Source organism: Hemitrygon akajei, chromosome 4 (assembly GCF_048418815.1).
Source record: "Hemitrygon akajei chromosome 4, sHemAka1.3, whole genome shotgun sequence".
Taxonomy (NCBI): domain Eukaryota; kingdom Metazoa; phylum Chordata; class Chondrichthyes; order Myliobatiformes; family Dasyatidae; genus Hemitrygon; species Hemitrygon akajei.
The window spans coordinates 175,143,515-175,158,384 of record NC_133127.1 but is presented as its reverse complement, the minus strand read 5'-3'; the positions used below and the strand labels follow the sequence as shown (position 1 = coordinate 175,158,384).

General features: G+C 41.2%; 1 protein-coding gene across 1 annotated transcript in view; it reads left to right on the top strand.

Annotated features, from left to right (window-relative positions):
- Nucleotides 1-14,870, top strand: part of p4ha3 (prolyl 4-hydroxylase, alpha polypeptide III) — a 79,882-nt gene that overhangs the window by 14,062 nt on the left and 50,950 nt on the right. Inside the window, exons 6-7 of the mRNA XM_073044035.1 lie at nt 2,110-2,273; nt 4,002-4,178. Coding sequence (XP_072900136.1) covers nt 2,110-2,273; nt 4,002-4,178 — 341 coding nt within the window. The remainder of the gene's footprint in view (nt 1-2,109; nt 2,274-4,001; nt 4,179-14,870) is intronic.

The window sequence follows — 14,870 nt, the reverse complement described above, 5'->3', positions numbered from 1 at the left end:
AAATAGTCCCAAAATCTCTAAAGAAATTTTAATATTTTAACCATTACTAGCTCTTAATATAGAAAAGAAACATCTGGAGATCCCTAGGAATCCCATCAGATATAGCTCACTAAACCAAAAATAGACCACTTATTTCTGCTGTCCATTAGTTAATCATCAATCCAAAACTTCAATATTGCTCCATATTTGGAATGGCTCTAATGCTACACCTCAACCCTGTGAAGTGAATATGTTCAAAAGGCTTCTCTTTGTGTGTCGTAGTTGTACTGTTTGGAGATAGGCCATTGAGTCCAGCTGACCATTAGCCATCCAGTTTACATTAGCCCAACTTTAATCCTCCCCACATTCCCATGAGTTTCTAAACTGACATGAGACCAAAGGACATAGGAGCAAAATTCGGCCATACGGTCCTGTGAGTCTGCTCTGTCATTCCATCAAGGCTGATTTATGATCCCTCTCAACCTCATTCTTCTGCCTTCTCCCTGTAACCTTCCATACCTTACTAATGAAGAGCCTATCAACCTCCACTTTAAACATACTCAATGACTTGCCCTGTGCGACAATGAATTCCACAGATTCACCACTCTCTGGCTATTCAATAGGTTTCACTGAGAATCCCTTATTCTTCTGAACTCTAGCGAGCACAGGCCCAGAGCCATCAAACACACCACATACATTAACCCTTTCATTCCTGACACCTGCGGTATCTCATTTCCTTTTTCTTTTTAGTCTCTCTTATTCTGCTTTCCAGCTGTGATATGAACACAGCTGTAGCTATAGTATCTAATACACTGTTAATTTGTGTTTTGCAGTCTGTCACTACATTAACTTTGTTTTGAAGACTTGATCCGGTATCTGGAGTAATCAGAAGCTCCCTTCTTGGTTTGCAGTTTCGTTTGCAATATGTTCAAAAATTCAAGCTTTGACAGGCAATACTTGGAAGGATAAATGATCCTAAGCAAAACATTTAACTTCTGCAAGAATTCATATCTATTTCTGGACAGGCTTTACAATAATATGATCCCACTTGACACATGTCTGATTACATTTCAACACACCCATAGTTTCAAATAAGGTATGATTTTATATCTAATAATTTGTAGTACTCAAATTGATTAACATAGCCGTGATCTCTAAATCATTAGCATAAGACATAAGAGCAGAATGAGGCCACTCGGCCTATTGAGTCTGCTCTGCTATTCCATCATGGCTGATCTATTATTCGTCAACCTCATTCTCTTGTCTTTGCCTCATAACTTTTGACATCACTACTAATCAAGAACTTATCAACCTCCACTTTAAATATACACAAAGACTTGGCCTCCACAACCACCTGTGGCAATGAATTCCACAAATTCACCACGCTCTGGCTAAAGAAATTCCTCCTCTTCTCTGTTCTAAAGGAACGTCCTATACTGATGCTGTGCCCTCTGGTCCTAGACTTCCCTATAGGAAACATCCTCTCCACCTCCACTCTATCTAGACCTTTCAATATTTGATAGGCTTCCATGAGATCACCCCTCATTCTTCTAAACTCCAACGGGTACAGTCCCAGAACCATCAAAGGCATTCCATATATGTTAACCGTGTTAGCGCGTGGCCAAGTGGTTAAGGCGTTCATCTAGTGATCTGAAGGTCGCTAGTTTCAGCCTTGGCTGAGGCTGCGTTTGTGTCTTTGAGCAAGGCACTTAACCACACATTGCTCTGCGACGACACTGGTGCCAAGCTGTATGGGTCCTAATGCCCTTCCCTTGGACAACATCGGTGGCGTGGAGAGAGGAGACTTGCAGCTTGGGCAACTGCCAGTCTTCCATATAAGAAGAACCTTGCCCAGGCTTGCGCCCTGGGAAGTTTCCAAGGTGCAAATCCATGGTCTATCAAGACAAATGGAGGCCTACTACTACTATATGTTAACCCTTTTATTCCAGGCCTCATTGTCATGATACGCATAAAAAAAACTGTGTATCCACTTTACATGTTAAATGTTCTGCTTTTTTGTTCTAAGTTAAACTACTTCTTTGTTCATTAATAAGAACTTGTACATCTTTTCTACTTTTACATTATTGAAATTATTCAAATTCTACTTGTAGCCTGATTTCTCATCAACAGATGCAAGCAACAGAAGAGTTGCCAAGAACATACTAAAGTATCAAAAAATGTTGGGAGCCTCTGCAGATACTCAACCAAAGGAAGTTGTGCTTCAGAGGCCAAATACGACTTACCTGCTGACCAGAGACATGTATGAATCACTGTGCCAGCAGTTAGGCTCCCAGGTAATAGCATAGCCTCTAGACTCTCATGCACAGTTAATTCATGTTTGACAATAGACAATAGGTGCAGAAGTAGACCATTCGGCCCTTCGAGCCTGCGCCGCCATTTTGAGATCATGGCTGATCATCTACTATCAATACTCGGTTCCTGCCTTGTCCCCATATCCCTTGATTCCCCTATCCATAAGATACCTATCTAGCTCCTTCTTGAAAGCATCCAGAGAATTGGCCTCCACTGCCTTCCGAGGCAGTGCATTCCAGACCCCCACAACTCTCTGGGAGAAGAAGTTTCTCCTTAACTCTGTCCTAAATAACCTACCCCTTATTCTCAAACCATGCCCTCTGGTACTGGACTCTCCCAGCATCTGGAACATATTTCCTGCCTCTATCTTGTCCAATCCCTTAATAATCTTATATGTTGCAATCAGATCCCCTCTCAATCTCCTTAATTCCAGCGTGTACAAGCCCAGTCTCTCTAACCTCTCTGCGTAAGATAGTCCTGACATCCCAGGAATTAACCTTGTGAATCTACGCTTCACTTCCTCTACAGCCAGGATGTCCTTCCTTAACCCTGGAGACCAAAACTGTACACAATACTCAGTTCTGAGCCAGGAAGGCTTCTCAAGTTTGTTTTTATCTTTCTTTGCTGTGAACTCTAGTGTCAATATTCAGCTACTTTCGGAGCAGACTCGCTGGGCCGGATGCTCCAATGTCTTATGGTCTCACAGTCTATATTTCTTGTCCAATTGTATAATCTGTGATTCCAATTTGCCGTGGCATCCAAAATTAAAGCCAGTTATTTTGAAATTTCATATTTGATGGAGGACTATGTGGGAGGGAAGGGTTAGATTGATCTTAGAGTAGGTTAAAATGTTGTGGGGCGTAGGGCCTGTACTGTGCTGAAGAGTTCTCTGTTCTACAGTCTTAAAATTTATTTTACCACTATAATTCACATGTGAGGACAAGTTTTGCATTGTTTCATATTAAAGGAAAGCAATGACTGAAACCCTTTCCCTGCTCCGCCATATAACCACTGCTTAACTCATATCCCACGACTTGTGTGAACAGCACCCTGGTCATTGGAGAGGCTTCTGGAATAAAAAATGAGGAGAACTGTGAAAGAAATTTCATGTGGTCTGTTAAAAATATTTGTGGTGATGTACACCATCTCATAGCGTGTTATTATCACCATAGTGCTTGAGTGGTTTAACTTCTGATTTGTGCATAGATATAAATTCAGCTTGTTCTGGATAAATCTGCCATTAAATTAAACACCTGCTCATTACATTGAAAGTACTTTATACATATATGTATATTTATATGTAAAAAATATAGATTAAGATTATTTTAAAACTTGAGGCTATTATTCAACATTCAATTGGGCTGGCATGGTTGTGTAGTGGTTAGCGTAATGCTATTACAGTGACAGAGGCCCGGGGTTCAATTCCCACCACTGCCTGTGTGGAGCTTGTATCCTATCCCCGTGACTCCGTGGATTTCCTCCGGGTGGGCTCTGGTTTCCTCCCACAGTCCAAAGTCCAGTTGGTAGGTTAATTGGTCATTGTAAATGATCTTGTGATTAGGCTAGGATTGGATTGAGGGTTTGCTGGGTGGCGTGGCTTAAAGGACTGGAAGTGCCTATTCTGCACTGTATCTCAGTAAATAAATATTTGTTTTAATATACTGTATTTGTTAGTCTGTATGCTTCATTATTGATTCACTATATTACAGCCAAAGCACTATCAAGACTCAAACCTTTATTGCTCCTATGAGTCAAACCTCAGTCCACATTTGATTCTCCAGCCTGTGAAAAAAGAGATTATAAGCCAGAAGCCATATGTTGTATTGTATCACAACTTTATCAGTGACTCGGAAGGAAAGAGGATAAAGGAGATTGCTGCTCCCTGGGTAAAGTTCATTTAAGCATCTTTCTTTTCTTTATGTTAAACATTAGTGACCTCCAATAAAGTGATGTGAATGTGGGATATGTTAAGCCAATATTAATAATTCTTGAGGTCTTTTTTCATGTCTGCAGTTGAAAAAATATAAATGAATTCTCGGAGCATAAATAGACATAAATAAGTGTAGTTTTCTTTAACTTCTATGGCATACAATGTAAACTTTGTGTCAGGAATACTGTAACCAGCCAGTTAGTGGCCTTCCTCTCACTTCTCTGACTGCCAAATAGTGGCAGGTTTGTGCTTTAGACTTGTAACTGTTAGATTACAGAAAATTCCAGAAATGACCATAAATAAGGAATTGGAAGGAAGAGACGATAATAATCACCAAGCAGTGGTTCAAAGCAAATTGTTGGTTCTGGGGTGGTGAAATCTCTGAATCCTTGGAATTCATCCTAGGGTCTTAAAAGAAGTGTTGAGTGCAATGGTTGATGTGTTGGTTTTAATTTTCCAGAACTGTTCTAGAATTGCAAAAGATTCAATTTGATTAGACAACTGTGAATATAACCTCAAAAAAAGAAAGGCAACATGGTAAACTACAGGCCAGTTAGCTTGCTAAAATATTAAAACCTGTAATTCAAGACAATATAGCAAGGCAGTTCCTTAAGGTTGTCACAGCTGGAGGTGGTAATGGGGACAAGCTCCCACTAACTATTAAATGCTCCCAATGACATGCACCTCAAATAGCCTCTGACAACCAAATCCAGCTCCTGGCCTTCATGTGTGGCTTAGCCTCTAAGCCCGGCAGAACTGTTTCTACTGACAGGAGAAAGGGCAAAGTCAGGTTACTAGTGCCTTAAAACTAGTAAGGCTCGTCAGCTGTGGTTGGTAGCTCATCTAGGAGAAGGAAAACTCTGATCTCAAACATCTGCTGCCTTGCCCCCATCCATTCATGGGGGAGGCTTTGGGAATAAATCCTAAGGAAAATTCTGGAGCTGGAGTCCCTAAGGCAGTCCTGCGTTGAGTTCAGTGCTGACTGGCAACTCCTGCGAAGATGCAGGTGCCAAACTGTATCATTCTCTGCCTTCCCTTTGGATTCACCAGCTGCGCAGAGACAGGGAGCCTGCTCCATGGACAGCAGCTTGCTCTCCATATCGTACCACCCTGGTTTGTGTACTGGCTTATGTGGACAACTAGGATGCAACATTCATAGTCAACCCTGATCAAAGGAGGGTCTTCACACCAAGGCACTTTGAAAATTCAAGGTACTCAGACAAACTCAGCATAAGTCTCATTGGCCAAATTATTTGCGATCTTAAAAAGTAGCAAGTATTATAATGTACTATACAAAATTTTCCAAAAGTAGATGAATTATTGCAAAAAACAAAAAGTGATGATGTAGGAATTAACATATTGGCACAGATAGAAGATTAGAGGGCAAACTGAAAGAGTAGGCATGACTGGATCTGTATCTCTTTGACAAAATCCAATGATTGAATAGTGCTGGGGCTTCAACTTTCAACAATTCATTAAAAATGACCAGGATAAGGCACCAAAATATTGCTGATGCTACATAGATAGGAAAGCTATTTGAACTTTCAGAGAGCCTTGGTGTGAAGACCCTCCTTTGATCAGGGTGTACATGGGTGTTGCATCCTAGCTGTCCACACAAGCCAGTACACAAGACTACAAAGGGACATAGATGGATTAATCTGGTAAGTGGTGGAGTATGACGTGGGAAAGTGTGAACAACGGACTAGACTTCTGTCTGTTGGTGTCTGGAATGTGTGAGGCAACTTAATTGAAATGTAAAATCCAGAGGGTCTTAACAAGAAGAATGCGGATAGAAAGCTTCCCCTCACGAGACAATGTGGAACCACTGTTTAAAAAAACATAATTTGTTTAATTTTTTTTAATGTGCCTTGAGTCAGAGGTGGATAGATTCTTGATTTTATTTTATTTAGTGACACGGTGCAGAGTAGGCCTTTCTGGCCCTTTGAGTTGTGCAGCCCCAGCAACCCCCGACAAACCCAATTAACCCTAACCTAATCCTGAGACAATTTACAATGACCTATTAACCTGCCCAGTAGGTTGGACTGTGGACTGTGGGACTGTGTTGTCTTTGCACTGTGGGAGGAAACCAGAGGACCCAGAGGAAAGCCATGCATTCCATGGGGGAGGGCAACAGAGACTCCTTACGGAACAGCTCCGGGATTGAACTCTGAACTCCGGAACACGTAGCGTGGCACTAGCTGCTACACTACCGTGGACAGTGAAAGGTTGCTCGGGGTAGGTGTAGATGCAGAGCTGAGGTAAGCATCCGATCAGCCTCAATCTCATTAACTGGTCTTCACGTGCTTTTGATTCATCTGTTCCACACTACGTTAGATTGCACCAACTTGGGGGTTTATAGTGACAGTGCAGAGGACTCTATATTTCATCAGATCTGGCTGGATTCCAAACAGATGAAAAGCCTCTATCTACCGAATGAACCACACAGTCTCCTGCTATCAGTGTTTATAACTTGTTACCAAATCTTGCACTATGAAGAGATCCTTGGGGAAATATATTGATGCCCTTTCATTTTCAACACATTTTAAAATATTATTATTAAAGATATCTTTAACAAATCTTTGTTCATCACTAACTCAATAGTTCAATGGTTCCAGTTAATATCAGAGAATGTATACAATATACAACCTGAAATTCTTGTTCTTTGCAGATCATTCCTCTTCTTTTAAGGATAATAGGAGTTTTAAAGTCACACTATGGCAGGAATAATTTCCAGTTCAGAACTAATTCTTCCCAAGAATTTGCAGAAAATGTCACTATGCAAAAATGTACTAAAAGTACATTAACAGTTCAATGGTGTCAGTTGTTTAGGTGTAGTTTGAATTGTCTTATGATAATCAAGCCTTTGGTCTTGATTTCTGATCATCACTGTTTAATAATATGGAAAGTGTTTTCCAATATGCTGTTTCTTCGGGGTAGAGAAAAGTTTTTGGGTGGGGGTGTGGATAGAACATTTATGCATACGTGTTAAGACAAATGGCAAGCATGAATTTTCTGGTAACTTTGAGTAAAAACTGTTAAGTGAGTATGGTAGGAATGATAGATTCTCTTCACTTAGTATTTTCACTCCCAAGCTGATATCCACTGCCAGCACACTGAACCCATGAACACTACATCACTATTTTCATTATATCTGTCCTAAGACTATTTATATATATATACACACACACACGCACATACAGTGATTGATAAGTTCGTGGTCTAAGGTAGAAGGAGATGAGTTATACAGCTCTTGTTACATGCACGTGCAGTTCAACTCTTTGAGTGAAAATGCAGAAAGTTTGAAGTAAATAACTCGTCGGGGTGATTGATAAGTTCATGGCCTAAAGTAGAAGGAGATGAGTTATTAATTTCAAACTTTCTGCATAATCACTCAAAGAGTTGAACTGCATGTGCATGTAATGAGAGCTGTATAACTCAGCTCTTTCTACCTTAGGCCACAAATTTATCAATCACCCATCTGTGGACACTTTCTGGAGGCCCAAGATCCGTATGCTCCACGACCGCTGGACTAAGTGTGTAAATATATTTTTTGAAAAGTGAGGTAGTGTTTATGGGTTGAATGTTCATTTAGGAATTGTATGCATTGTATTGTGTATTGTATTGTGCTGCTGCCGCTAAGTTAACAAATTTCACGATATATGCCGGTGATATTAAACCTGATTCTGATTCTGTTATTGATTTGGGCCCACCAGGAATTCCTGCTCTTTGAAAGCCTGAGCTGCCTGTGCAAAGGATTTTTGTGATTTCTTTCCATTGGGTTCCAATTTGCATCATAAAACCTTGTTGTATTCCTATTAATGAAGCCTTCAGCCTCCTGCAGCGAGTTTTAACTATATGTAGATCTAGTTAATCAGGCATTGATCTAATCCTGACGGAAGAATAATTCCTTTTGTTGCAAACTGGCCACTCTAGCTCTCTGGCAATAGTTTCTTCATTTTAAATTAGAAACATAGAAAACCTACAACACAATACAGGCCCTTCGGCCCACAAAGCTGTCCGAACATGTCCCTACCTTAGAACTACCTAGGCTTACACATAACCCTCTATTTTTCTAAGCTCCATGTATCCATCCAGGAGTCTCTTAAAAGACCCTATCGTTACCGCCGCCGCTGGCAGCCCATTCCACGCACTCACCACTCTCTGCATAAAATAAACTTGCCTTGACATCTCCTCTGTACCTGTGGTGAACTACATATACCTGTCTGGACACGCCCCCTGATGACTGCTCCTGTGGCTCCTCCCACAGACCCCTGTATAAAGGTGATGGAGGTCTGAGCCCGGCCTCTCAGTCTCCAGGATGTAGTATGGTGGTCACTCACTGCTTGTTCCTTCTTCCAGTCAATAAAAGCCAATACCTTGCTTTTACGTCTTAGAGTGAGTTATTGATGGTGCATCAGTACCTTCTTCCAAGCGCTTTAAATGTATGTCCTCTTGTGCTAGCCATTTCAGCCCTGGGAAAAAGCCTCTGACTATCCACACGATCAATGCCTCTCATCATCTTATACACCTCTATCAGGTCACCTCTCATCCTCCATCGCTCCAAGGAGAAAAGGCTGAACTCACTCAGCCTATTCTCATCCAGGCAACAAGTTCAAAGTAAATGTATTGTCAAAATACATATATGTCACTAGATGCAGCTCTGAGATTCATTTTCATGTGGGCATTCACAGTAAATACAAGAAACACAATAGAACCCATAAAAAACTGCACCCAACAGGATGGACAAACATCCAATATGCAAAAGGCAACAAACTACGTAAAATTTAAAATAAAGAATAAAAGGAAATACCGGTAATAGATAGATAGAGAAGCGTCTTTGAAAGTGAGTCCATAGGTTGTAAGAACAGTTCAGTAATGGGGTGAGTGAAGTTATTCCCTTTGGTTCAAGAGCTTGATGGTTGAGGGGCAATAGCTGTTCCTGAACTTGGTGGTCTGGCCCCTGAGGCTCCTGTACCTCCTTCTTGATGGCAGCAGCGAGAAGAGAGCTTGACCTGGGTGCTGAGGGTCCTCGATGAGCGATGCTGCTTTCCTGCAACAGCGATCCGTATAAATACGTTCAATGGTGGTGGGGGGGGGGGGGGGAGTGCAGGCTTTACAAGTGATGGACTGTGTTCTGTACTTAATATTTCAGTAGTATTTGAATAATATTGTAAATATACAGTACTGTGCAAAAGTCTTGGGCACCTGTAAAAAATTCTGTAAAGCAAAGGTGCTTTAAAAGCAATGAAATGAAAGGTTTATAAATATCAAAAAAATTACTATAGAAAGCAATAGAAAAAATCAAATCAGTATTTGGTGTGACCTTTAAAACTGCATTAATTCTGTTAGGTATGTTGTGGTGTCATTTTATAAGAAAATCAGCTGGCAGGTTGTTCGAAGCATCTTGGAGAACTTGCCACAGTTCTTCTGCAGACTTTGGTTGCCTTGCTTGTTTCCGTCTCTCCACGTAATCCCAGACGGCCTCGATGATGATGAAATCAGGGCCATGTGGAGGCCACACCATTAGAAACCATATAACAAATCTAGGGTGCCAAAGACTTTTGCACAGCACTGTATTGTTTTAATAAGCATTTGCTTGCTTAAATAATTCATTAAGGCTTACATATAAAATAAATGAATTACATACATCATGACGCTACCACTCGATACGTACATGCCTCACTTAAAGTAAAACTCGAACGTACACGAGTTATCTTCTGGCTCTCTTTTTCTTACAATTAGTTTTTTTATGTTTTGGGGTTGCAAAACATAACAGATTGGGCTATATCTACTACTTTTTGTAGGATTTTATGTTCATGGGCATTGGTGTTTCCATACCAAGCTCTGATGCAGCCAGACAATATAATCTCCACCACACGTCTACAAAGGCTTGTCAAAGTTTAAGATGACATGCCGAATCTTCACAAAGTTACCCTTTCCTTTGGAGCTGTGAGATCCAATTGTTTAAAAATAACAATAAAAACCTACAATTCAGGAATCCTGCGATGAATTACCTCACATACCTTTGCTAATTCATTTGGATGGGTTCATTTTCTCTAACGTAGGAGGAGCTGAATGATAACCATGTGTGGCTTGTCTCGCACTCACTATCAGCTGTTCAAGTTGACATGAAAGCCAGCATTTCAGTTTAAGGTTTGGGACTCACTGCTAATGATTTTAAGTTGCACTACCATGAGTGTCAAGAATATAGTCAAGGTCACAGAGTCAAAGAGCACTACAGCCTAGGAACAGGCCCTTCAGCCAATCTTGTCCGTTCCAAATGATTATTCTGCCTGGTCCCATCAACCAGCACCTGGACCATTGCTCTCCATACCCCTCCCACCCATGTATTTATCCAAACTTCTCTTAAATATTGAAATCAAACTTTCATCCTCCACCTCCACTGGCAGCTCGTTCCACACTCTCACCATTGTCTGAGTGAAAAGAATCTCCTTCATGCACCCCTTAAACATTTCACTTTTCTTCCTTAACCCACAAACTCTAGTTCTAGTCTCATCCAACCTCAGTGGAAAAAGCTTTCTTTCATTTACCCTCTCTATACCCTTCATAATTTTATACACCTCTGTCAAGTCTCCCCTCATTCTCCTACAGTCCAGGGAATAAAGTCCTAGCCTATTCAACCTTTCCCTAATACAACGTAACTGGTGTTTCCACTTTATTCACGGACTGTGTACTTAATGGGAGCTTACTGCTGACCTACAGCCCCCATGATCACTTACTGCTCCAGTCTCCTTACACATTAGAGCCTCACAGTCCACATGTTGGAACTGACGTCAACCACTGACATCCCACTACCCCCCTGCGCCCCTTTGTGAAGTCTGGATGAAATCCTAGACTCCGCTGGAAAAAGCAAATAACCCCTTTCCTGTGACTGACTAAAGTATTATCAATCAAATGGCATTTTGAAATCAAACTCAACATCACACGTTGTTTGGTTGAGGAGCTGTTATTCGGTATTCAATCAAGTAAATCATCCCCTTCCATCGATGGTGAAATACGTTACAGAGCTCAGCATGGTTGAGCTTATTTATAATATGGACACCACTGAGTAAATGATGAATGCTGACTATGGAGCTTCCTGTTGAGACAAAATCTGCCAATTATAGTATGGGGGTGGGGTGGGGTGGGGGGCTACTATGCATGATTGAAGTAAGCCACAGAAAGTTGTAAAATTAGTCAGTTCCATCATGGGTACTAGCCTCCGTAGTGTCCAAGACATCTTCAAGGAGCAATGCCTCAGAAATGTGGCATCCATCATTAAGGACTCCCATCCCACAGGGCATGCCCTTTTCTCACTGTTACCATCAGGTATGAGGTACAGGAGCCTGAAGGCACACAGTCAGTGATTCAGGAACAGCTTCTTCCCCTCCGCCATCCGATTCCTGAAGGGATATTGAATCATGAGCACTTTCTCACTTTTTTATTATTTCTGTTTTTGTACTACTATTCTTAATTTAACTATGTAACATACATATATAAACAACTGTATTTCATTTATTTATTTATTTTCTATATCTATCATGTATTGCATTGAACTGCTGCCGCTAAGTTGACAAATTTCACGACCCATGCCGGTGATAATAAACCTGATTCTGATTCATTAGAGGACATGGTGGCTGAATCTCAGATCATTACTGATTATATCACTGAAGTATCCAAGGCATTGCATCTAAAAATAAAGATGAGCTTTATTTGTTACATGTACATCAACATATACATTGAAATGTTTGTTTGCATCAAGTCAGATCAGTGAGGATTCTGCTAGGCAAACTGCGAATGTACACCAAGCTTCCAGCAGCAACACAGCACGCCAGTAAGTCACAGACCCTAACCTGTACATTACTGGACTGTGGGAGGAAACTGGAGCACCCCGAGGAAACCCACATGGTCATGGGGAGAACGTACAAACTCCTTAGGGGGGGTGACAGGAAGAGCGATCGCTAGAGCAGTAATTGTGCCACACTAATTGCTAGACTCCCGTGCCAATTCTTTTATGAAACAAAAGTTTTTTACTGAACAAAGGTTTTTGCTAATCTGCCCCTGCTGCCCTATAATCAAGATCCACGCTGATTCTCTTTAAAACACTGTCCATATCTGGGGAGCCATCTCACAGTGAATCCGAACATGGATGATGAAACTTCCCCGTTTCCTCCAATGCACCAACACCAGAAATGGCTGTCTGAGGAGAAAGCCATCTGTAGGGCAAAATCCCAAACTTGGCAATGAGCTCATGGTCTACTGGGCACCCATATACAGCAAGATCATCTGAGCGCTGCAGAAGTACCATTGACACTGTCCCTGCTAAATCCTCCAAATCCTTTGGCAGGGAAAATGAACCAACATCATCCTCTCTCAAGCCAACTTCTAGACCATTGAGTTTATGAGCATCTTCAATTCAATCTGATGTGCAGGCCACATTATCCTGCATCCAAAATGACCTTCCGGAGGCAGGTTCCATCACAGCAAGAGGGTTCCATGGGATAGATATAGAGCCAATGGGCCCTTCAGTCCAGCTAGTCTATGCTGATCAGGATCCTTATCTAGGCCAGTCCCATTTGCTGGTGTTTTGCCCAAACTCCTTCATGGCAGATCAAACCAAGTATGGGAGAGGGAATAGTGGAGTTGGGAGATGGAAGTAGGTAGATGGAGGGAGATAAATTAATATAATTTATTATAAATAGATATGAATATAAATGGATAAATAAATAGCAGACAAATACATTCCAAAGATGAAGAGCTATTCTAAAGAGGGGATGAGGCAACCATAACTGAAAAGGGAAGTCAAAGGCAGCATAAAAGTAAAAGAGAGGGCATATAATATCGTAAAAATTAGTGGGAAGTTAGAGGATTGGGAAGCTTTTAAAAACCAACAGAAGGCAACTAAAAAACCATAAAGAGAGAATTAGAATTATATTTAACATCACCGGTATATGTCATGAAATTTGTTAACTTTACAGCAGCAGTACAATGCAATACATGATAAAGAAAACCTGGGTTATTCCAAGTATATATATACACATAGGTCTATTAAATAGTTAAGTTAAAATAAGTAGTACAAAACAACCAAAATAAAAAAGTAGTGAGGTAGTGTTCATGGGTTCAGTGTCTATTTAGAAATCAGATGGCAGAGGGGAAGAAGCTGTTCCTGAAAAGATGAAATATGAAGGTAACCTAGCCAACAATATAAAAGAGGATACAAAGTGTTTTTTTTTCAGATATATTAAGAGTAAAAGAGAGATGAGAGTGGATACAAAGAAATGGCAGCTGATCTGCATCAGTCTTCACTGTGGAAGACATTAACAGAATTGCAGGCATTCAAGACTGCCAGGACGCAGAACTGAGTGTTTTTGCTATTTCTAAGGAAAAGGTGCTTGGGAAACTGAAAAGCCTGAAAGTAGATAAATCACCTGGACCAGTTGGACTACACCCTAGGGTTCTGAAAGAGATAGCTGAAGAAATTGTAGAGGCACTAGTAATGATCTTTCAAGAATCACTGGATTCGGGAATGCTTTCTAAGGCCTGGAAAATTGCAAACGTCGCTCCACTCTTTAAGAGGAGAGGGAGACAGAAGAAAGGAAATTATAGGCAAGTTAGCCTGACTTCAGTGTTGGAAAGATGTTGAAGTCTATTATTAAGGAGGAGATTTCAAAGTACAAGGAGGTACATGATAAAATAGGCCAAAGTCAGCATGGTTTTCTAAAGGGGAAATCTTCCCTGTCAAATCTGTTGGAATTCTTTGAGGAGATAACAGGTAGGATAGACAAAGGAGAGTCAGTGGATTATCAGAAGGCCTTTGACAAGGTGCTGCGCTTGAGTCTGCTTAACAAGGTAAGAGCCCATGGTATTACAGGAAAGGTACAAGCATACATAGAAGACTAGCTGATTGGCAAGAGGCAGCAGCCAACCAGAAAAGGTACCCTTTATTCCCATTTTTTGCTTCTATCCTGCTATTTATTTATCTGCTTCTATTTATATCTATGGAGAAGGAATAAAGATGTGGATTATTTTCTAAATGGGGAGAACATTCAAAAAACAGAGGTGCAAAGGGACTTGGGAGTCCTTGTGCAGGATTCCCTAAAGACTAACTTGCAGGTTGAGTCAGTGGTGAGGAAGGCAAATGCAATGTCAGCATTCACTTTGAGAGGACCAGAATACGTTAGCAAGGATGTAATGCTGAAGCTTTATAAGGCATTGGCCAGACCGCACTTGGAGTATTGTGAGCCGTTTTAGGCCCCTTCGGAAAAGACATGCTGGAATTGAAGAGGATCCAGAGGAGGCTCACAAGAATTATCCCAGGAATGAAAGGGTTAACATATGAGAACCGTTTAATGGCTCTGGGCTTGTACTAACTGGATTTAGAAGGATGGGGGAGGGGTGCAGGGGGATCTCACTAAAGGTCCCCTGCTTACACATTTACAATTGTTTTGAAGTTATTCTGTCAAGGTTATGCATACTATCCTGTCAATGCTAGCTACCGGTAACAAGGCCCTCCAGCAGTCTGTTTCAGGGCAGGTGGCAGACCTCAGCTGTCTGGCTGCTGCTGGTGAAACTGCATTCTGCAGCTACCAAGGAAGCTCCTGGTTGAACTCCTGGGGCTTGGCACATCTGTCAGTAGTGGAGGCACATC